The 23,994-nt window shown below is 47.7% G+C and overlaps 1 protein-coding gene across 19 annotated transcripts in view; it reads right to left on the reverse strand.

Moving 5' to 3' along the window:
• Positions 1 to 23,994, reverse strand: part of SLC1A2 (solute carrier family 1 member 2) — a 138,046-nt gene that overhangs the window by 39,025 nt on the left and 75,027 nt on the right. For 16 of the 19 annotated variants that reach the window (XM_070229284.1, XM_070229283.1, XM_070229287.1 and 13 more), the window contains 5 exons: positions 15,475 to 15,614; positions 13,521 to 13,673; positions 11,445 to 11,695; positions 5,900 to 6,068; positions 1,421 to 1,547 (listed from right to left, as the gene is read on the reverse strand). In XM_070229284.1, the coding sequence (XP_070085385.1) occupies positions 1,421 to 1,547; positions 5,900 to 6,068; positions 11,445 to 11,695; positions 13,521 to 13,673; positions 15,475 to 15,604 (830 nt within the window). In that variant the 5' untranslated portion in view covers positions 15,605 to 15,614. Of the gene's footprint in view, positions 1 to 1,420; positions 1,548 to 5,899; positions 6,069 to 11,444; positions 11,696 to 13,520; positions 13,674 to 15,474; positions 15,615 to 16,197; positions 16,312 to 19,631; positions 20,916 to 23,994 lie in introns of those variants that run through there. The other 3 variants (XM_070229289.1, XM_070229279.1, XM_070229281.1) reach the window with 2 other exon arrangements.

Genomic DNA, 23,994 nt, shown 5'->3' on the forward strand with positions numbered 1-23,994 from the left:
AAGATCAGAGGAGGAGAGAGGAAGAAGGGTAGGACAGGAAGATGCAGACACGGGGAATCTGTAACCCAGAATGCCTGTGGCAAAAAGAACACAGATGTGGTTTGGTCTAATAACGTTTTTTTTTTTTTTCCTAGGCAGGCATACAGGACCATCATAGGGGTCTGAAACAAATGCATGTAAAAACACTAGAAGTTTCCAGTGACTGAAGGCACACAGCCTCCTTGATGAAAGGAGTGGAGACTCGTGCTCTCCTGGGCTACCCTGGATTTCAGAACCACTGACCACAAACACACAGGAAATGGAGACAACACTGCTTACATGATTCACACAAAAAATCCCACCCACTTACGCATCAAGGATTTTGATATCAGTATGAACTCCAGTTTTTCTCTCTCTCTAGCTATATAATCATAGGTAAGTTAATTCACCTCTACGAGCCTCAGTTGCCTTTTCTGTAAAATGGGAATAATAATACCATCTCTGCACGTTGTTGGGATTCCATTTGATGGATGTTACGCACTTATCATGGCTCTTGGCAGATAAAAGGAAATCGATAAATGATAGCTTCTATTATTATAATGATCACGATGATAAAGAATCAAGAGTTAGTGTCTCTAGACGAGAGTTTTCTCTTCTGTAAAACGAGAGGCTGGGACCCCACTCACAAGAGCTCTTATAGTTCTAACACACCTCGATTTCACTTTTGCTTGCATGGCCTGAGAATGGCCTCTGTTTTCTTCTCTATGAGTCATGAGCGACCCAGATCTAAGAAGCATTGCTTTGGGACACCAGAATATGGGAGCCGTGGTTCTTCCACGCACCCTGGGTCACGCCAGATCCCTACTCTCTTGGGTTTACTTGACTTTTTCCTGCTCCTGCTCAGCTTCAGTGTTACTGATTGGTTTTTCCAGCTTGTCTCTCTGTCTTTTTTTTTTCTTTCAGGACACGAATCAGCGAACTTTGTATATAAAGGGCCAAAGAGTAAATATTTTAGGCTTTGCGGGCTACACGGTTTTGGTCAGAACTACTCAACTCTGCCATTTAGCACAAAAGCACCCCCGGACAATAAGAGAACAAACGGTGTGGCTGTGTGCCCATAAAGCTGTATTTGAGCACCGAATGTGAATTTCATATCATTTTTATGTGTTGTGGAATAAGATTCTTCCTTTGATATTTTTCCAGCAACATAAAAACATAAAACCCCTACATAACTCCCAGTCCATGCAGAACACTTGGTGGATAGGATTTGGCTCACGGGCCATAGTTTTCTGATCCATTTTCTAGGAGAAGCTCCAAAAAAGAGAATGTATTTGGTCCACACCCACCCGCCCTTTCCTGCTAGGAGGGCTCCAGTATCCTCTGGGTACCCCAAGACCTTCTCACCCCCGCACCACAGTGAAGTAAGAGCTAGCCTACTTACCACATGATCATGATCACTAACTTCATGACGATCTCATTCAAGATGTTGAAGAATTCCACCATCAGCTTGGCCTGCTCACCCATCTTCCCCATGGCGATGCCAAAAGCAATGAAAAATCCTATCAGACCTGTTGGGTGAATCACATTACACAGAAGGACAGATTATAAAGTAGGTGTTTCTTCTCCGGCCTTCTTTACCATTCCCCATGTATGGCGCCATGTTCTCACTGCCTGTTATCCCATGAATCAGCCATTAAAAGACAAAAGCATTCTATTTCACACTGAAAGTGCCTTTCCCCAGGATAATTATGGCTTTCCTTAACATTTTTCACACAAGCAAGTTGGACTGGAGCACTGCTAGTTTCTTGAAGAAAATGAACTCATTTTCATTCCAAACGAAAAAGTGCTCTCTTCTTCCTCGTCCTCACTTAGGAGAGCATGTGTGAGCAGATTCCGTTAGTACACAGATTAACGCAGGCAGGCTTGTTGGGACTTGGGGATTATCACGCAACCTTTGGAGCCAATATTTGAATAGCAGAGACCAATTAGCCAGTAAAATCTCTGCCAGGGCTGAGGCTATATTGCTTTGGTGTTATCCATCCCTGGGTGGAATGTTTCACTCTAGAAAAATCCTAAACATAAAATTATTTTTTTATTGCTACTTGCCTAATGTGAGAGGCAGGAGGAATGTTGAAACATCAAATGGAAAGCAATGCAAAATCCGGAACAGTTGGGAAATCCCAATAGACCCAGTTTGTTTGGATTTAACCTATTATTTATTAATTTATCACAATTCTTTTCATGGTCAACATGGTTAGAAGGCTTCTCTTTTTCATTTTTTCAGAAGAATAAAGAGAACATAGCTTTTACCACTTCCCGGCCCCTCAGACTTGTTCTCCCTTCACTTGACATCCCGTGACTTCCATGTAAATCCAGTCCCCCTCAGCCTCCAGGGTCAACCCCAAGCCCAGGCCGGAAGGATATGAGGAGCTCTGTCTCCACCTTGACGTCAACATCAAACTGCCCAAGTCCTGGACCAACTCCAACACCCGCCTTGGGTCTCATCTCTCTCTTGGCTTTTGCCGCATTCCCTGCATCTGGGCATCCGTCTGGGAGGCTGCCTTACACTCTAGTTCCTCCACGGCTAGGCCTGGCTTCTTTCTGCCCAGAAGAGTCTCTCTTGCCATCACCCCTTTTTCCCTCAGTGTCTCACCTCCCGGACGGGAGTCTCACCCAGACCTGCCGAGGGACTGGGGTGCACTACATGGCTAACAGACATCCCCAATACTGCCTGGGGGCTGTCCGAATCTCTGATTACCGGTCCCATGGGCCTCCCCACCCCGACCCACTATTGTCAGTCCTGAGGCTCTGACTTTTTCTACTTACATGGACTACATATCACTGTACCTGTCTCTTTGGCTACAAGACTGCTTGCCCATCTGCCTTTTCTCTGAACTGCAGTATGGAGCATCCTCTCTTCCCTCTCTCCCTCCTTGTCCCCACATCCACCCTGTCCCGATTTGGCAGTGCCTCATTTCCAGTCCCTCCCTATTACATCCAGTTTCCTCTGTGTCCAGTTATGTTTGGAGTCTTGGGCTACATCAGTAAACACAGCTTTATAATTTGATTCTCTTAGCAGAGAGTGCTTCCTCTCCGAATTTCTGATTATGCCTTTTCCCTATTCACCAAAACCACTCGCCTCCCCACACCAAGCCCATAATAACCCAGACTGTTCACTACCCTTCACAGGACCCTTTCTCTCTTTAGCAGAAAGAATCCAGCACTTGCCCTCAGGACTGTTAATCCTTGGTATTTAATATTTTCCCTTTTCAGCTCCTGGCCAGAAAGATTGACAAGTGACTTACAAGTGAGTTTTTAGCCCAGGACAGGCAAAGGTTTAGTCAGAATTGGATCTGAGAGAGAGTGGCCCAGTTCTGCAGTAACATATGACATCACATCCAGGCTATTCCAAAGCCCTGCTCTCAGCCCAAGGCGAGGAATTTTCTAGGAGTGTCGTGAGAAATAATCTGTGAACATTCTGGCCGAGAATAGCTAGTGTTACTTGGTTAATTTCATTTGGAAATTTTAAGAAAAAATGTGCAAGGTCTCAAAGTCCCAAAGAACAGTAATAAAAAATCTCCCATCTCAGCGTCTGCAGAAACTGGCCGCATCTATCAGGACAATAGAGAGATACTGAAAGGGGAAATCTCTAGCAGGAGTTGATTTAAGCAGTTGGAATTAGGGTGGAACCCAGAAGTGGGTCTGAGGATTTTTGGGGAAAGAAATGAGTCCTTAAAGAAGTGGGAGGCTAGGGCTTTATCTTCACATTGCAACGTTTGATCCTCGGGACTTTCCAAAGCCAAAAGTAAAAACAAAAAAGCCACCATCTCCACCCTTGGAAGACCATGGAAAGAACCTTATTGCAGCCATGATTTGTAAATGGGAAGTTTCTCAACAGTCTAACTTCCCTTGGCTTTCCAGAGTTGCCATCTGCACTTGGAAACTCATGTCCAGCTTGTCATTTCCTCTATAAACATCACCTCATAGAACTCACTCACCGGATCAGGGGTGTTTCATTTGAACAAAGCCCTCTTAGACTTGGTCATTAGGGTTGAAAGAGTAGTGAGTTGTGTTGAAACTCCCCAGTACAGCCAAAGATCATGTGACTTCCCAGAATCCACCAAGACTCTGGAAACGACCTCAAAAGTCTTCCGAATGATTCACCCCAAAGCCTTGGCCCCATTACTCATGGCCTCAACCTTCCCCAGAGTGTGAAGAAGACTGTGGGGCCACTTTGACTTCGCAGATTGGATTTTTCGTTATGACCTGCGCAAAGAGCCCAAGGGGAGTTGGGAAGGCCCTGAAAGGGTTGTGGGTATCTGGCCAGTGGAGGAGAAGAGCCACTCAGGGGTGGATGCCGAGGATATCTGCAATCCCTCCTTCTCAGAGGAGCTCTCCCACTTTCTCCTTCCTCCTCTCACCTCCCACTGATTGTCAGCAGTGTTTATTGATCTCCCATTGCCTGGCAGCCTAATCAGCTTATCTCCTTCCTCACTCCCACTCACCCAACCTGCTTCCTGCTGGGCCAGACAAAACGATCCTCCAATAAAGCTTCATAAAGCTTCCATTTTTCAGTGGCTAGGCAATCCTGCTCCCTCTACCTCTTTCTCTCCACCATTCTGGATGAGTAAGGGGCAAGTTTATCAAATTTAGAACAAAACAGGATACCAGTTAAGTTTTTGAATTTCAGATAAACAATGAATAACTTTTTTAGCATAAGTATGTCCCATGCAATAGTTGAGACTGGACATCCTGTATTTTATCTGACAACCCTACTAAGGAGACCAGGGCATTTAACCTCCTTGAGGGCAAAGTGGAAGGATCACTGAGCTCATCCATTTCTAAACAGCTCTCATTCAAATCCTTAGAAATCTTGCTTCCATAGGTCAACATACTTCTTCCACCCAGATTCCCCATGTCTCCCAGCTTATGGCCAAATATCCCTCTTTCTTGTCTTGGGGACACCATTCTAATGGTGGATGAGGGTTATGGTGGGGAGTGGACCAAGGGGGTGGGTGGGGAGAGAACTGGGAAAATTGGAGTCACCTACATGATGGCGAGTCTCCATCCTCCATTGGGGGTGTTTTCTGATTGAGCCCCTCAGCTCTCCTCTCACTTTTAATAATGATAGTAGCTCATGCGAATAGAGCATATGGCGTGTATCATTTAATCCTCATAATGATCTACAAGAGAAATGCCAATCTCATCCCCACTTGACAAATGAGGCTCAGAGAAGTGAAGCAACTTGCCTACAGTTAAATAACCAGCGAGTGGTCCATAAAGGATCCAAGCCCAGGTCTGTCCAACTGCAGAGCCAAAGAACCTCTGGGATGGCATGCTAAGAAGGCTCCAGTCTAGGGGAAAGGATTCACTGGAATCCCAGGAAATTAAACAAAATAATCTCCTTTGATAAGCTCCTTTTGACACCAATGCTAATGCCTTATGCTCCTGACAGCACTGCATTTGTTTACAGACTGTGAGAGCTGGGGTGGGGCTCCTCCATGCACAGCACAGCACTGGTACACAAGGGCAGCTCAAAAAAAATGCTTGAGAAATAAAAGAACAGGATGTGTAACGTTACGAAATGGGGTCTGAGAAAGTGACTTGCCAGTGCCACACAGAAAGTCAGGGCACGCGCCTGATGAATGTGAATCCCCTCTCTTTTCCCATAACCGAGCTTGAGCTGTGATGTCCCCTCATGGTCTCGCTCCTGCCCATCTCCCTCTTCCTTCATCTCTCAGCTGTCAGTCCCAGTGACCCTCCCCAGAGAGAGCCTCCTGCTCCACCTAGAGGACAGCAGAGCAATCGGCTTTCTGAGAAGGGAGTGAGGGATGCCGAGGTGCTGAGATGCAGGGAAGGCTGGCCGTTGCTGAGGAAGCTGAGGCGCCTCCACCAGGGAGAGGAACACCAGGTTGCCCACCTAAGACATTCATGCCGTCCTTGAACTCCAGGCCCTTCTTGATAACCACGTTTGTTTCCTCAGGTGTCTCTGTCACCGTCTCGTTCAACAGGGAGATGACAGCATTAGTGGCATTGCCCTCCTCATCTGCCGGAGGCGCCACGAGGACTTTCTTCGTCACTGTTTGAATCTAATGGAGAGGGGGGGAAAAATAAAGATGAGCTTTGGTCTAAAAGTCACGAAAAGCCTGGCGGCTTACATATTTTAAAGATCCCAGGATATTAAAAAATAATTAAGAAATATCAAAACAAAGTTATGAAAATTAAGGAATATTTTATGTTTCTGCTTGACAAGGTGATGTTTTGTTGCACAAACACAGTGGGAGATGACTGTCCTCCTCGCATGATAATTACAAGATTTATAACATTTATTTGTAATGCGTGATCCAGTAACGCGACGCGAGCTTCAAGTTGGGAGATGGATTTCTGCTTCTTTCATTCTCTGATGTCGACGTCCATCATGGACGCTCTTCATAACTGTGAGCCTAGTTGGAGGACCCTCCTGGCCCCTTGTGATGGGCCCCGGAACTGGTCAAGAACAGGAAGGCAAAGGTCTTGGCGGGGGCCAGATAGCACCTCACAACCCGCCTATTTTGTTCCTTCCTGCCTGGTTCCTGTCGGGCAGAGTCTTCACAGACCAACTCTCATTTGGGCTCCTTCCAGATCCAGGCTGTGCTGGGCATCTCCCTCTGGGTGCCAGATGTGCCAGCTGCCAGCAGCCACCATGGCAGGGCCACTGGCTTATATTTCAGATCCGAATGTAAGAGGGGAAGACAGCCGCTCCTTCTGGGCAGTAATTCCAAGCCTTGCTCGAAGTTCCTCAGCCATCTCTGTGCAAACGGTCTCCCCAGAACCTCTCAGGCTCTTCCTCGACATCCGCGGCAGCCGTCCTATTTTTAAAGGTGCCAGGCACCCTGCATGCAGAGCACTGTGAAAACTTACATCTCAGCCCAGAGAAACACTACCTCCAAGGGCATTAAAATAGAACTCATGCAGAATCCTAGAACGTCAGTGCCAGCACAGAGTAGGCAACAGACAGCTGAACCGCAACTAGACGTGGAAGAGGAGGTAGAGAAAAGTCAAGCAACTTGTCAGATGCCACAGAGTTATTGGCAGAACTGGGACTTCAACTCAGATGGCCTGACCATCACTGAGTTCTTTCCACCACCTGCGCTGCTTGATAAACTGTGCGGACCCAAACCTGTTGTAGCTGGGTCCAAGAGTAAGCCACGCAGAGCTGACCAGCTCGCTGAGATGGAGAGGCGAGGCAGGGAACTGTCTGTTCCAGCCTGGCCACAGGCACCTGTGCTGGGAGGGAGGAAGCCCACGCCGGGCGTGTGAGTGGAGAACGGGCAGGTATGGACCGCTCAGTCTGGGCGACGTCGGCATGAAGAGAGAACGCAGCAGTGATCAGAAGAGAGGCTTCCGTGAGCAACAGGCATTCTCCCAGGAAAGAGGGGGCCCAGAAGCCAGCTGTTGACCTATCCTGAGAATGCTAAAGCAGCCAAGGCCTGCGTTTATAGGAGTGATGGTCGTGGGCCTAAGTAAATGGTGGCCGCCAGGATCAGGTGGGAGGCTAGGTGCGCCACGCTTGACATCTATTACCTCTTACGTCCACGGGAACCCCTCAAGGCTCCCAGGGCTAAGTAACTAACTGCAGGACAGACACTAGTTAGTTGCTGAAGCAAGATTCAAAATGAGTTATGTTTGACACCAAAATCTGACTTCCAAATAGCACAGGCCAGTGGCTTAAGGTGAAAGCGAAAAGGTAGGGATACTGAAACGCAGGCCTGGTCCCCTGCCTGCTCTCCATTCAGAGCCTGTTGGGGTGGGACAGCCCCATCTGGGTGCCAAGCCCCATCCACCAGAGTCCAGGCCGCCATGGCCGCTCACGGTAGACCAGCAAAGCCTGCGCCCTGAGCTGCCCGCCTCTCCTCCCGCCCACCTGCAATCACCAGGGAAGCACACCTATCTGGAGCTCTGTGCATATCCATAGTTCCAGACTGATTTCTTAAAATGAGGAAACCAGTCATCTCCCTTCCTCTGAGAATAAGAACCCAAGCCTGACCCTGGCCTACCACGTCCTGCCTGAGCTGGGCTGTGCTTCCTCCACTGCCTCCACGCCCCCTTCCCTTCTCTGAACACACCAAATACCTGCCAACCTCCGCAGGCCATGCCTCCTCTCGGGCTCTTCCCCCAGCTCATCTCAGCCTGGCTCATTCTGACGCCTGTTGTCTCAGCTCGGACGTCTCCCCCACCTACTTCCTAGCCCGTCATGCTGCCTCCAGCCCGCAGAGCACATTTATCCTAATTTTTAAGTATCTTGTGTGTTTCCCTGACTTTTGTTCTGGTCTATCACCGTCCCCCACTCCCCGACACACACAACGTAAGTGAGCTCCACAGTCAGGCAGCCCGACCGTCTCAGTCCCCACGGCCTGCTGTGCACAGCAGAGAGCCTGGCACCCAGGAGGCACACACAAGCCATCGGCTGAAGAAGCGAACACAGCACTGGATTCCCTGGAAGAGGAGACCCCATGTGGTCCCTGTCACTGGGCTTGAGTAGATGTGTCAGGCCACACCTTAGGCCCGTTGCTCTATTGGAAAACTCACTTTGGTTCAGAGCAGCAAGCAAGAGGTCTCCCTGCTCTTAAAGATATAGGTCCCGCCCCCTTGGGCCAGACAGCCGCCGCTCTGGGGACAGCTCACCTTCTCTTTATGTCTGTGTCTATCTCTGGTAGTGAAGCACCCTCCACCCTTGAGAGGCTATTTGAAATCACTTCTGGCTGTCCATGACAGGAAGGCATCTCTCCAGCTCCCTCTCTTTGGTAAGACGATGGCACTCTCTAACAGTTCCCTGTCTCGGACCCTCTTCAAGGTCCTCCTAAGCCCAAGGGATTGCACTAGTTTCAGATGCTTTCCTCTGGGCTGCCTGAAGTCCGGCTTGGGGAATCTGCACCCTCCCTCACCTGAGCTAAAGATTCTAAACTACTTTTCCTCTGATTGAACTAACCCAAAGGGACCTCGGCCCTAGGCTTAGCTGAGGCACTAGGGCTCACTCCTCAGACGAATTTTGCCAGTAAAGCTGCGGGTGCAGAGCGAGGTGGGGAGGGAGCAGCTCGGTCCTCTACTCTAATGGCACACAGGGCGTCCTGCCACATGCAGCTGTATGCAGAGATTGCCCATCGACCAAACAGGTCAGCAAGCATGAGCCTGGGCGACACCATCAAAACTCCGTCCAAGACCAGAGCATCAGCTCCGATTGCCTGCCTCTTCTTGGTCCTGCCCTACTGACTGAGACGCAGGGGTCTCCTTCTTGCATGGAGCACGGTTGTGACCGGACACGGACAGGAAGCCCAAACCTGTCCGTCTCCTGTGCCTCTCATGTTACCCACCCCCAGTCTTCTACCAGCTCAGCTCCCAGCAGCTGCACTTCCAGAATACTCTCTCCAAAATGTTAAGAATAGACTTGGCTCCCAATTTTGTCTATCACCCCAAAGAAAGCAAATTCACCTTTTTAAGCAGCCTGCGGGGCAAGCACATTATACAGAGAGAGCGCTAGTCAGCGCCTCCTTTCCTAGCCTGTTTCTATTCATCTCCAGTGCATCTTCCCCCGCCGGGACTGGCTTCCTTTAATATAGCTCCACACCACAAGTGCCCCAAAGTGGCACTGGAAATCAGAGAATACAGCCCAACCCAGAGTAATTTGGGCTCCGCAGTGGTTGGCAACTGCATCTGGAGGGCGGCTGGGAGTACAAACTTTTCCCCTAAGCAAGCCGTTTCCTAAGGTCACTCATGTGAGTCCCTGGAAATGGCTGGAGGAAGCTCCTCGGCCCTTTTAGCTCCCACTCGGTCTAAAGGGAACTGAGGTGGGTTCTAACCTAAACTGGCCTTGGGGCTGGACAACAGGCTAGTGAGTGGGGCCTAGGCAGCTGTCTTAATGGGTTCCACTCAGCAGAACCATCTGTTTTTGAAAATCACAAGGTTTTAAAATATATATAAGCCTGTATGCAGTTGGTAGGAGTATACATTGCTACAAGCTTTTACAGGACCATTTGGCAACATCTGGCAAATTCAAAATATAAAACTCTCTGGTAGGACATTTTAACTTCTAAAAATGTATCCTTTAGAAATACTATGCACCATGAAAGAAAAAGAAAGAGAGAGAGAGAACGCTAAAACACCATTAAATGAAAAAGCAAGGTGTAACAATGTATGCCATGCAGTATCGCTTGGGCTGAATTCTCTTAAAGATTATACACATATACACATGTACATGTGGCAAAGAAAATACATGGGAGGAAACAAAATTCTCAGCATGGGTAGCTCTAAGGAAAGGAAGTGGGGACTTGAATTTTTACTTGATATGTATCTATACTATTTAAACTTTCCACAATCCTCATGTATTACCTTCACAGTTTGAAAAATACACCACCCCTGGGCCCATCCTGCTGATCCTGATTCTGCAGGGTATGTGCATTTTTTAAACACACCACGTGTGGTTTTGCTGTACCACCGAGATGGAGACTCGCTGGGTATTCTAGAGGGTTGTGGGCAAAAGTGATAAAAATGTGCCTGTGGCTATAATCAGCAAGACAAAAAACAGCAAATGTTGGAGAGGATGTAGAGAAAAGGGAACCCTCATCCACTGCTGGTGGGAATGCAAACTGGTGCAGCCACTGTGGAAAACAGTATGTAGATTTCTCAAAAAATTAAAAATGGAAATACCATATGATCCAGCTATCCCACTACTGGGTATCTATCCAAAGAACTTGAAATCAACAATTCAAAGAGACTCATGCACCCCTATGTTCACTGCAGCCTTATTCACAATAGCCAAGACATGGAAGCAACCCAAGTGCCCATCAATGGATGATCAGATAAAGAAGATGTGGTATATATACAATGGAATACTACTCAGCCATAAAAAAGACAAAATTGTCCCCTTCACAACCATATGGATGAAACTTGAGGGCATCATCTTAAGCGAAATAAGCCAGACAGAGAAAGACAAACACCATATGATTTCACTCATATGTGGAAGATAAACAAACTTACAGACGGAGAGAATAAATTAGTGTTAAGGGGAAGGGGGGGTGGAGGGTGGGCACAGGGGGTGCAGGGGTACACTTCTATGGTGTATGACAAACAATAATGTACACTGAAATCTCACTATGTTATAAGCTATTATGACCACAATAAAAAAAAAATGTGCCCTTGGACAACAGAGACAGGAACCAAAAAGAAGGGAAGAGAAAAAAGAAACAAGAGAGAGGGAAGATCCCAGAGCAAAGAGATATTAAGTGAGAGGAAACAAAGGGAAGATTAAAAAGAAACACGCAACTCCAATCCCCAAATCCTGCCCCGAACACCTCAAACAACCTCTAGACAGAGAGAATGAAATATTAAAGAAATCGCTCCCCAGAGCTGGCTCATTGAAACAGTCTGCAAGTTATCACTTTGGTAACTCAGGAGCGTAGGGAAGCAGGAACACGAGAACTCTGCTTTACCTGTTGAAAACAGGCTTGGACCAGGTTTTCGGGGAAGAGGTTTCGAATAAGGTCTAGGAAGGCATCCAGGCTGGACACTTCATCGTTCTTCTTCCCAGGCCCCAGCTGCTTCTTGAGTTTGGGGTTCCCTGGGTGGATGGCCAAGACCAGGATGACGCCCAGCACCGCGGCGATAATGGTCGTGGACATGTAATACACCATGGCTCTCGTGCCTAAGCGCCCACTCGCCTTAGCATCCAGGCCCGACAAACCTGGGTTGAAAAGAAATCCAGAAGGATTAATTCTGTTTCTGTTCATTACCCATCTCTGAACACCTGTAACTTGACTTCCCGTTAGACTGAAACGCATTAATGGTTAATTAAACCTCCTCCTATGGAATATTTGGTCAATCCTACAGTTTACAATTCTATTTTCCAAGGACATTTTTGAGATGCTAGGGAACTGGGGAGAGATGGAGATCACCTGGTTCAGAGTTTATAAACTGGTCACTGACTGCTTTTTTGGCTCTGTAAGAGTGAGCCAAAATAAAGTTGAATATATTCGATGTTTAATTCTGAGGTTATGCCCTTCCCACTTATTTGGTGTTAAGATAGCCTTTCTTTATGAAGTGAAGGTGCTGGTACACGCTAGTTCTTTACTTATTATTTTGTTTTAATGTCCTCACTTGGGAAAATAAAAAGCTTAGCCATACGTATTCAAAACGTCTTCTGAACACATCACTGGTCCTTGAAATTGAGAGCCAGGAACAGTGCTCTCCGCACAGCCCTCTCATTTCCCTGAGGTGAAGAGTTGGAGACCCACATCTCCCAGCCTCGCGGAGGGCTCAGAGAACACGTGCATAAAGCACCCGCGGAGGCTCTGTGATTACTGGAGGAAATTCCAGGCAAGTCACAAAAACTCCAGCCTTCATTGGGTTTTTTTCCAGTTGTTTCTTCAATTTTTCTACTTCCTGGTTTCGGTTCTTGCTTTTACTAGACAGAATGACTGCACCCCTTTCTGGGGATCGGTCTTTTTTGCCGTGAGGGAGGAAGTCATTGATGTCAACTTTTCTGAATTAAGCTGACCCATATATGACCCTCTTCTCCTTACAAGCTAAAGTCTGATTCCAGCCAATGGAAGCTGGGTTTCCTTACCGGAATGGCCAATGTCCCATCTGTTAAATAGGCAGAAGGGAACATTTTCTCTGGTTTAGAAAGGAGCATTTAAGGCGAAAGCACAGCTTCACTCAATCTGGGCTGGATGATAGGACCTTCCTGACGCCGGGTTCCAGGGCTTCCAGTCACTGGGTTCTCTGGTCAACTATCTAGCAGACTGTGGAACAACCTGGCAGAGCATCTGGATCGCTTGGAGTCAGCAGAGTCACTTCCGTCATAAGGTGCACAGTCCAGAAGGACAACTGTCTCAAGGTCACCCAGCTTATTGACACCCAAATATAAACCAAAGCCCAGCTTCTCCTTCTCAACTCAGAGTTTGTCTCTGAACTACACCAATTTTTACCCTGTCCAAACATTATTATTTGGTAAGGAGGAAACTAGCAGGATAAGTCCATGAAAGGAAAAATAATTCCTTCAAAGAAAATAATTCTTTCAGCCAAAAACAAGTGAACATGACCTGCACATTAAGGGGACCTTTCTTCTGAAAAACTCGAACGGTTTCATGTCTAGTATTTCATTTATTTTTAATACCCACTTCCCTCTACACCCAATTAAATAGTAAAGAGAAAATTTCCTTTTCTATTTATTACCTTTGTTATCACTTCCTGAACAAAATATAATTTAGGAAATGAAAAAAGTATACATTAAAAATGAAAATCACTACAGGTATCATCACTTCTAACATGTGGCTGTTTCATTTTTTGTTGCTAGACACGCAGATGGACTATATAGCAATAGATGGCAAACTTTCTTTTTAAGGTTGATTATCCTCATTTTAGAGACAGAAAACCAAGGCTCTGGAGTAAAACGACACAGATGGTCACGTTCATTCATTCATTCAACCAAACTGAGTTTCTACGGTCAATCCAAAACCCAGGGGAGGAGTCCACGCCCCCTGGCCGGGCACCAGAGCTGGGCTCACCTGTGATTAAACTGGAGATGATTAGAGGCAGAATGAGCATTTTCAGCATCCTCATGAGGATATCCCCCGGGAAGGCTATTAACATCACCACATCTGGGTGGATGGGAGATGCCAGGCGGAGAAGCCCTCCACACACTGCCCCCAGGACAACACCTAGAAGGAAGGGGGAAAAATATGAATTTATTTTTTGCCCTAGTCAAAGAAATAGCTCCAGGGACTTATTTCAGTGACACTGACCTTTCTCATACGTCTCCATTATCAGATGATGAATACTATGCAACAAAAATACCACAAGATGAGTGAAGTTGATTTTGGTGGCTAGTGGAAGAATATTTTGTACCTCCAACTATTCTAAAAGGCAGCACTAGAAGAGGCAAGGAGAGCCTTCTCAAGGCTTTCCGGGAAGTATGACATGGCAACTTGACTCCAACTGCTTTGAGGATATCGTCCACGGTAGAGTCAGAGATTGTCATCAGAAATAAGACACAGTGCCAGATATTGCTTCTCCTCCCAGCCTAGGCCTGGCCACACGGCACGCTGCTTAATGCATTTCTGCCCTTTTTAACTGAATATCAGATAATAGGAACATCTGATGGACCAAACTGGTGGAGTTTCCTTTTTTCTTCTATTTTCTTCGGCTTCCAATTATTTCACCGTGGCCCACACTCTAGGAGTTTTGTCCTTTACTTCTATGTCCTCTTTCATAATCTTTACACTTGCTGATCTTATGAGAGATCAAGGAGGGTCTCTAAAAATACGTAATATATTAAAGGAAACAATTTGGGCAGAGATGCCGGCCAGAGCGTCTCCCTTTACGTACTCAGGGATTCCACAAGAAAAACTTCAATTCTCTCCAAACCAGCAGCCAAACTAAACCACGCTTGTGGAAACCACAAATCAGGTCATAGCACCACTGGTTGTAAGGAAAGGAGGGGGATCCTAGGTACATGGCCTCTATGGTGTTAACTCCAGGGATGCAAAGGGAGTAATGTGGCTGGAAGCCTGATCTTGTTCTCTTCCGCAGATGAGAAAACGTGCTCCTTCAAGACCTGTGATGAATGAAATTTTCTTATGTGGAGGGCAACCCTGGGAAAACTCCACCACTCTTGTGGGCTCCTTCTATTCAGTGAATCAGCTGGGGCAAGCTCCCAGTCCTGACGCCAGACCACTGACATTCAAGATGACTGGCTCAAGGAGTGGAAGGGAGGGTGTGTGTGGGGAGGGGCGGGCAGAGACAATTGCTCGTTGCTTCTGTGTATAGCCTGAGAGCTGTGTGTAGAACGAGGGAGGGATCCAGAAAGGAAAGGGTGTGGTTGTAATTACAAGAAACTGCAATTTTCCCCATTTTGAATAAACCCTGGTGGAAAACCTAAGACCAAGATTGTATTAACAGTCACACAAAGGATACCCATGGCCTGAGTGAGGCCTGAAGCAGGGGAGCAAAATTGCGAGATGGAGCTGGAGCGATCAAGGCGTGTGGACAAGCCTCGTCCACACTGACCTCACTAGCTGATGTGCTAATGAACCTAAGTTAATGAGGCATTCGGAGAAGGTTAGACCTCGGAGCCCTCTTGGTGGGGTTTTGGGCAACTGTTGTCTTTATCTTGATACAGGTATTTCCCTAAATGTGGTACAGTGACCACTTCCTTTGGAATCACCTAAGAGACTCGTTAAGATGCAGATTCCAGGGCCTTGTTCCCGAGGGCCCAAAGCAAGCAGGGCCTGGGAATCTGCATGTTGGCACACTCGGAGGAAATTTCTATGCATACTGAAATTTGAGAAGCAAGGAGGAAAACAAATGGCTAGGGCAGGTGAGGGGAAGATTATATCATCGAGGCAGCCGTGCCTGGGCCAACCAGGCCGTAGGCAGAGCATGGGGGAGGGCTGGCTGCCAGAACCCACTTTCCCACAGAGCCAGGAGAGACCCAGAGAAGCGGGGCAGGTGGGCACCTACCAAACACGGTCAGCGTGAGCAGGAGATTCTTCCTCAGCTTGTCACACAAGCGCAGCCCCAGATGCCGGTGCCTGGGCTCCTCTGCGCTGAGGTGGCTGTCGTGCATTCGCACTTCCACCTGCTTGGGCATGTTGTTGGCACTAAAACAGAAGGGAAGGCAGTGGTTAGAGCCTGCTGGCCACCTGCCCTGTTCAGTTGGAGGGGCTCAGGTAGTGCGAAATGAAACTGGCCTCCTCCAGGCACAGTTGGGAATCTGGAACCATGGGCAGGAAAATAAAACCCAGAGCAACTCAGGGGACCCCGAATTCCAGCTCACCCACAGGCAGGACACTAGGACACCCTGAACACCTGCATGCCAGGTGCTTCCATCCCTTTGATCTTTATCATCACAGTAAAGAAAAGGAACACCGCAGGCGGTGGGAGGGTTTTTCCAAGAGCTGCCCACCACATAACTCCTGGAGGCAAGTATTCGTGCCCCATTCCACAGAGAGTGACTTGCCCACAGTCTCAAGGCTAAAAGAAATGGAGATTCAAACCCAGATGTGTCTGGGTTCAAAACCTGAGCTCTTTCATTCTTGTATCAACAGCAAAAAGGTGACTTTTGAATAATCTACGGTCAGGAGAGTCACAGCCTCAGTCATGCTAAATTAAAATGCCTCTGAACTCAAACCTTCCCCATCCTGGACACAGAAAAGTCGTAAACGCTGGTAGTCCAAGTTTTACCTCTCTTTTGGAAAAAGATGGTTTAGCTACTTTAATGAAAAAAAAAATCAATCCATTGTGGTTCTTCAAAGGTCACTTGAACTATCAGGACTCTGTTGAACTGCCCAGGAGTCGCACTCCTCAGCCTCCAAGAAGTGTGGCTTTAAGCAGCACGTGATTGCCTTCATTCATGGAGGCAGCCCAGCCCTTTGCCAGATCAACCCCATATGAACCCAAGCTGTGCTGACAGCCTGCCAACGGAGCCCCGGCCAGGGTAATGAGTACACTGCCTCTTTTTCCAGCTTTGTCATTTCCCAGGCCATTAAGATTTCATATTGAAGCTTGGGGATTGACCCAGGGAGGCCAATTTTTCACTTTGACAAGTTAGGACAGTTTTGTTAGCTGCCATTAGCAACCACCATCATGTGATAAAAGAAAAGAAATCTTTAACACTTGGAAAAACAGGCCACGGTCTCTGGATAAACGGCAATGCCTCCCAAGAGAGTGATGTGTCAGCCTCGCCCAGATATTCTGACCACAGACTGGAGAAGTCTTCCTTTGGAACCAGGAAGACCAGTGGTTTGGAATCACTGGTTATAATGGAAACAGCGTGGGTCTTAGAATCAAAGAACCCAGCCTTCAGATCCTGACTCCATCGCCTGCCAGCTGTGTGGGATGCAGAAAGAAGGACTTGATGCCTGCCCTGTGCAAATTAAACCTGATAGCGTATAGCAGGGGCCTGGCGGGGTCTGGCCCGGGTAGTTCTTTTCTCCAGGGAAGAAGAGACAGACACACAACACTCATCAAGTTCATGACAAGGGTGACATTTAACTCTGGGGACCTACCCAAGGCACCACCATTCCAACAATACACCACGCTTAACTTCCAGTCTCAGAATTAAGGCCAGGGACCCAAATACAACTACTTCCTTTTTCACAACAGGCTGTTTAATATACTTGCTACCAAAATGCTTTAAAATTGGGAACAACGTTGCATGGTCTGGTAGCATAGCCGGATGAAAATACTAGTCAAAATATAAACTTCTTATTCTCCCCTTAATGGCCTAATTTTCTCCTCGTCTAGTTAGTTTTGGGACATTCTCTGACCATCTGACATATGTGTGTGCTAACGATCACTCAGACCGTCCAGAAAGAAAAATAGGACGTGAGTGCTCACAGCAGGTGCGAGGGCCTTTCCGACCACGAGCAACGAACACCGCCCCCTCCCATCACCAAGTGAAACAGACAGAAAACTTCTTTTCACAACACAGCAGGGAAAAATGATCAAAACGATCTTTTTAACATGGATAGACCATATTTCTATGTTTGCATCGGGATCTTTTTATGTTTTTAAACATTTTTCTAGCCAGTCATCTGAAACTTTAAACCAGGAAATGGTCAACAAAGAATGGAGGTCACATGTGTTCTGAAACAGTGAATGTATTCCTGAGCCAGCCCTTGGCTTCACCCTACGATCCCCTTGAGATTGTTCTCCCCTGCCTCTCGCTTCGTTTGAATTCCTCCTGCCATCGGAGTTAGAATCCGGCACATGGTTAGCATTTAAGTGAGACTAACAGGCATTTAAACCAAACATGCTGGCACGATCCGTACGCTGCAGCCAAAGTGCCAGGCATCAAAGCAACCATCTCAAAGTGAAAACAGACGGTAGGTTAATGTGCACACCGATCCAGCAGTGTGGCCAGGAGCACTTCTTAGCTGCGTGTTTAGTGGCTTGGTTTTTCAGGCCATGACAAAATGTCCCTGAAGCCCTGAATCGAAACAGCCACATCAAAGCGGCAGCATCAAAATGTCATGAGCCCACAAGTATTTATCGAGAGAACGCTTGTGACTTCCTCAGTCTTCTTGGAATCAAGCACAAGCTCCGGGCTCAGAGGAGTGTCTGACATCCGCACTTGGAAAATAATTTCTAAAGTGCTTCGGGGCCTCAGCTTGCAGCTGGGGGCACAGGAAGCCCCCTAAGAACTCTTTGTAAAGATCCTATCCCAGTTTAAGTGGTCGCTGCATCCCCAGCATACCAGGAGAGCGTGAGGAGGGGACTATTAGAGAGTCTAACGCTATGTAATACTGTATGACGTAACACAGAGCTGCTTCTATGCCTTCCTTGTCCTCTGAAGAACGGATAGTTTGTAAACTGAGATGACACACATACACAGCTAGAGAAATGCTGGGCACGGAATGCACAGAGTAACAGTGGTGATAAAAGGATAACTGGTGTTCGTCGAATGCTGTGTGTCAGATACTACACTCAGTAATGAGGAAGGTATAATCCTCGCTCTTAAGGGGAAACAGAGCATATCGTATGATGTCTGTCTGCTGTACATACAGTCCAGGAGACAGCTCTGCACAGGACGCTGGGAAATGGGCAGAACGGTCCCTAACCTGGCTTTGGGGAGGGAGCGTGTTCAAGAAGGACTCCCAGGAGGGGCTGATGCCAGTTGGATCTTAAAGGATGGATTTAATTTAAATGTCTCTATCCTCCACAGTCTGCAAACCCTGAGGGAGCAGGACTGTGCTCTTTAAGCCCCGGGACCAAAGGCTCCCTTGGGGAAATGTTTGCTCAAAGAAATTAAGTATTGGAAAGCAGCTCTAAAGGGCACCTTGCTCTCTCCTGGGAATGAGGCCCTTCCACGGATAGACGGGCAGCACGCCACTTCAACAAGCCTCTTACTATTGTTGGATTTGTTCCACAAATTTCCATCGGGCTCATATTACAGGCCCTACACAGTTCTGGGTGCTAAAGATATCACAAAACACACAACAGACAAAGCCTCTGCTCTCACGGAGTGTACATTTTAGTGGGAGAACAAATACACGGACAAATACATTTCAAGTGGAGCTACCTGCTAGGAGGAGGGTGACAGGTGGGCAGGAGGCAGTGCTGTCTGGTACCAGGTGGCAGGGAAGGCTTCTGTGATAAGAGAACATTTGAACAGAAACCTGCAGAAACTGAGGGGGTCTCCTAAATTAATTATGCACTTTGTCCAGAGCTTAGCAAATAAACGGAATATTTGCAGTTTGGAATTCCATCCGTCCAAACTAGAGCCTGGAGCTCCCACCAGATCAACTCCTGGTGTCCACGTGCTGGTTGTCAGTGTGGGCACTGATTCGAATTGAGTGTCACATCAGTCATGCTGGGCTCTATCACCACCACGTATATGATGGGCTTTCAACGGCTGTCCCGGCTCCCAGAGGAGAGGTGAGCCAGACACAGGCAAAAGGTCTGAGGTTACAACAGGCTGCAGTTTTTGCTTCCCTGGCAACGAGCAGAAAGGGCAGGAGCTAGTCTGGGTAAGTCCCCTGGATAAACACAAGAAGTTATTTCAAGTGTGCGCACTTACCCCCTTGCTACTCTCACCCTCCCACAACCTGCGGCTGTGCGCACAGAGCCAAACAACAAAGAATTCGAAAGCCCAGGTGTGAGTTGGTTATACTGACTCCGTTGAGCCTGACGCTCTTCAGCACTGTTGGCCATCTCCATCTCTGCTTGAGCGCCTTCTGGATGGAAGAGTTAGCAACGCCATTCCTTCCTGTCGGAGGTTCTTGTGACCGACTCCACCAGATGCCTCTGCGTGGCCCGAGAGTTAAGCCATGTGATTGATGGGCAGCTGTTTGGATAATTAAAACTTTAACAATGAGCCTACAATTTCCTTGAGCCTTAACTTCTCCACTGAGTGATTAAACAGCTGTTAATTCGCAGTCCCTGCCTCGTTTTTTCTCACGCAAGTCCGCACGTCCCGCTTCAACGGCAAGCTCAGCTAACCGCGCACATCCTCTGTGACGCAGAAGGGAGCGTGTGACGGGCTGGTGCTAAGCTTTAAATTATTCTCAAATCTGCTTCTCACTAGCATTCGATCTCCCTGGCTCTGCCAAGAGCTTCTAATAACAGCCTCCTTAGATGTGGTGTGTCGAATTCAGATTTCCTGCCTGCACGCTTCAGTGTCGCCTTATCTGGCACCAAATTCTTTTTTTCCTCCTTCACTGGTTCAATGAGGTAGCGACAGAACCTTCGCCAGGGAACCTAAAGGCAACTGGTGTGCCTTTGCCTGGAGGAGGTGAGGTCTGCAGTGGGCATCACCGATCCGGCCCTCTGCTGCCCAAGTCCACGGGGCCTGGGGAGGCGGCAGGGAGACACGAGGTCAGACCCTCAAGAACAAAAATAGTGTTTGGTGAGGGGCTTTCCCCTGAGTGGTTGCAGTGTTTGGAAAACAATGCCAGAAGTACCAGTGGTGTCAGCTCTGAACACCGAGCCCCACAATGTGGTGATTACAGCTGTGACTGCCCCGCATCTGGAATTTCCCCGGCTCCCCAAAGAACACCACTCTTGCTGTAAAAGGGACCGGAACTCCAAGACAGCTGGGCATTTCCAACAGCCCGCCAGTCCCTCACGCTTGCTAGATCCTGGAAGCCTGGTTTAACCATCTCGAGGATGATCTTTGACCAAGAAGTCAGAATCTCTCTCTGACAGCGACCGTGTCCTCGCAGATTCTGTGAGTGAAACCTAGAGCTCACAACCTCCAAATGTCCTTCAGTCCCTTCTTCTGTTCACTCTTGGCCACTGGGTCCATTTCCTAGATCCCAAAAATACTTCCTGGAAAGGTGCTGCCAGTGAACTCCCGACTTCACAAATGACACATCTTTTCCATAGCTTCTTCCTGAATATCGGATGGTCTGGCTAACGCACACAGTTTATGGTTATCCCGAATCATGACGGGCCTGGACCTAGCGGACAACACAAGATTGGAAGCCACGAGGTCTGGATTCTAATTCCAAGGCTGCTGCTAACTGGTTATGTCAGAAATAGTATGAGGATAAAACGGATGTAAAGTTACTTGACTGAAATTAACAGACAGAAAGGTAAAGTGCTATGAAATGATAAAAACACACTCTTAATGTAAGATAGTAACAGAGTTTAGGTATTGCTTTTTATTTTCTAGGCCCCAGGCTCTTAATCTGTAACATAAGAGGGTTGGATTAGAAATTCTCTAATGTTCTACAATGCTGACATTGTCTAATTCTCCTGGGGGCGGAGGGTATTAACAGCCCTCAGTTCAAGATGTCGCCTCCATTCTATTCTGTCCAGGACTGAATAAGCTTAGAGTTTATCACGAGATGACTCATTTCATCAACCACGAGGGGACAGCCCAGTTGCTGCATCACCACCCTCACAGGGAAAGGCAGATGCGTGACCCAAGATAAGAGACAAACCATCAATAACGACAGCATTTCTTTATGTCTCTACCTCCACTTTTACCTTTCCTATCTCTACTACAAAAGCATGTTTTTCCAGCACCACTAAAGCTGAGCTAGGGGTCCAATTTGGCACACAGTTCAGACAGGTACCCTCTTAACCGCCCATCCACACTTGACCAATGCTCAGTCCAGATTCCCAAGACGGGCAGGTAAAGGCCACAGGAATATGGTCAAACGGTGAACTGGCATTGGGACCAGCCAAGTGCCAAATTCACCACTAAATCGTTGAGAGGCCCCCTATCTTACTCACTCTCAACTCCTGTGGAATTGGAGAGGTGGCACTCACAGAAATATTCAAGATGAAAAATTGAAAGAAAGGAGTCTTTTCTCCATATCACTTCCCAGGCCAAGAGACCCAAACTGGCCAATGATGTGAATGGCAAACACAGAGCCAGTTGGGGTCTTTGTGTGTCCTCACACCAGCGGCAAAGAAAAAGTAGTAGGAGACAAAATTGTGAAGGAATAAATAAAAACGGCATTCATTTTGCCCAGAAACAGAAGTTAAAACATCAGCTGTGATTAGCAGCCACCAGAAAGCTACTTGGTGGAAGGCAATTATGACATGGCCACCTGATTCTTGGTTAAAAGCCCCCTTTTCCAGCTGTTGCTGGGACAAGGAATTATTTAATCTCTTGGACAATAATACCTAATTCGCTGGGTCATCATAGAGCTTCAAGAAGATAATACTTATGAAAGCACCAACAGAGTATTAACACATAATTGATACTCAACTTTAGTTTCCTTTCTTTGTCTTAAATGCCTGAAATGGAGGAAAATGACCATTGAGACAGTTTATTTACAGTTGGGTTTTATTAAACCACTTTCACAACAAATGGTACTTGTGCTTTAAAAAAAAAAAAAAAAAAAAAAAATCCCAGAAGGGCCCAAGTGGGTGGGGGCCTGGAAGTTCCCACGGCTATAAGCTTCCACATGGAATGACTGAACAGCCTCTCAGAGAACAGCAGGCGTTCAGCCTTAAGTATAAACCTCTGGACTTTTGTGATCCTCCCCTGGGCAGAGACTTAAGCCAGCCTCGACCCAGTGGATTTGCTCATTTCCAGAAAATCTCATCACCCAAGACAGAAATGAGACACCAAGGAACTGTGAACCTCCGGGCCCGAGTGACAGCCTGGGGTGGGGTGTTTGATCATCCCAAATTGGGAAACTCTTCTAAAAATAAAGGTTACGCCATAGCCCAGGAGCACACTGGCCAGCCCAGTCCCCAGATGCACGTCAGTTCTGAAGTAATTGCTATCCCCCTCTGGTCCTTGAAACAACATGAAAATACATTTGAAAACTTCACACAACTCCAATAAATGGGGGCGATCCCGCAGCTCACCTGTACTTGTCTGTGCTGACTTCTCAAGGTGTTGACTATCACAATTTACTTGTCTGTTTCCATTCTGGAATATAAACTCTTTGAGGGCAGGATCTTAACTTATTTGACTCTGTCTCCCCCACACCCAGCATGGTTCCTGGCATATGGCAGATGCTCGATTATTGTATGTTGAGTGAATGAATGGGAGACTAGACAAAAACATGCTCTAGTCACAGTGCTGTGTGACATCCAGTTCTAGGGGGTAATGTTCTGAAAGACCAGGAAATCTGAGAAGAGGAGAGAAAGCAGAGCACAAAAGCATGAACACTGGCATTAGAAACCCAGTGGGTGGCAGGGACAGGTGGCAGCCACACACAGGGCCGGCCCTTCCCTGCTGGTGGCTTTGACCCAGCCGCCCTCCCCAAGACATGGTGCCCAGAGTGCACCCAGCACTCTTGGGGGGGATGGAGCCATGAACCAATCTGGGCCCAGCTAACGAGGTCTTCAGGGAGGACACAGGACGTCTTAGGACCCAACTGCCAAGCCCAACATCTCTAAACCTGGATGCTCCAGAGTGTGGTCCTTCTACCCAAGAGCATGCGCACCATTCCTCGTCCAGGAGTCAATGGAATCCCAAGTTTGAGGAGCTCTCTTGATGGACAGAGCTCTGGACTTGGTCCTCAGGGCTGGGAGGTTCTTCCTCTGGCCCGTGGAGCTTCCCAGACCGAGCCTTCCCAGTCAGGCCCCCAGACAGGAGCGGCTGGGGTGTTGATGAAGAGGCTAACTAGCCACTGCGGCTTCAGGCACCAGCAGACACTGGGGGAGGTGCCCACTAGACGCGATTCTCTGGGCCTTTTGGTCGCACCTTACAATTGCTTTTCTTCAACGCAGTCCTCTCCCTTCTTCTGTGCACCTTCTCTCCTTTTAGACCAAGCAGCCAACCTTGCAACACAGGGTCAGTTCCCAGCAGGAAGACGAGTCACCATCATGACCGTGCAATGGCGAGACTTCCCAGGGCTGGCATTTGAAAGGCCACACTGTGTGTTTGTGGGCTGAGGTTTCAGGACTTTAAGGTTTCTCCAAAGTTCTTCAAAGTGACCCACTTCTGGCTCTCAGAGGCCTGAAGTTCCTCCTTAAGGGACCTGGCCCTTTGCATCCCAGCAGGGGACCCACCCTGAAGCTAGGAGGCCATGGGGAAGGCAGCTGGCTCAGTGACACCCCTGCATGATG

This window comes from Equus caballus, chromosome 12 (genome assembly GCF_041296265.1).
Source record: "Equus caballus isolate H_3958 breed thoroughbred chromosome 12, TB-T2T, whole genome shotgun sequence".
Taxonomy (NCBI): domain Eukaryota; kingdom Metazoa; phylum Chordata; class Mammalia; order Perissodactyla; family Equidae; genus Equus; species Equus caballus.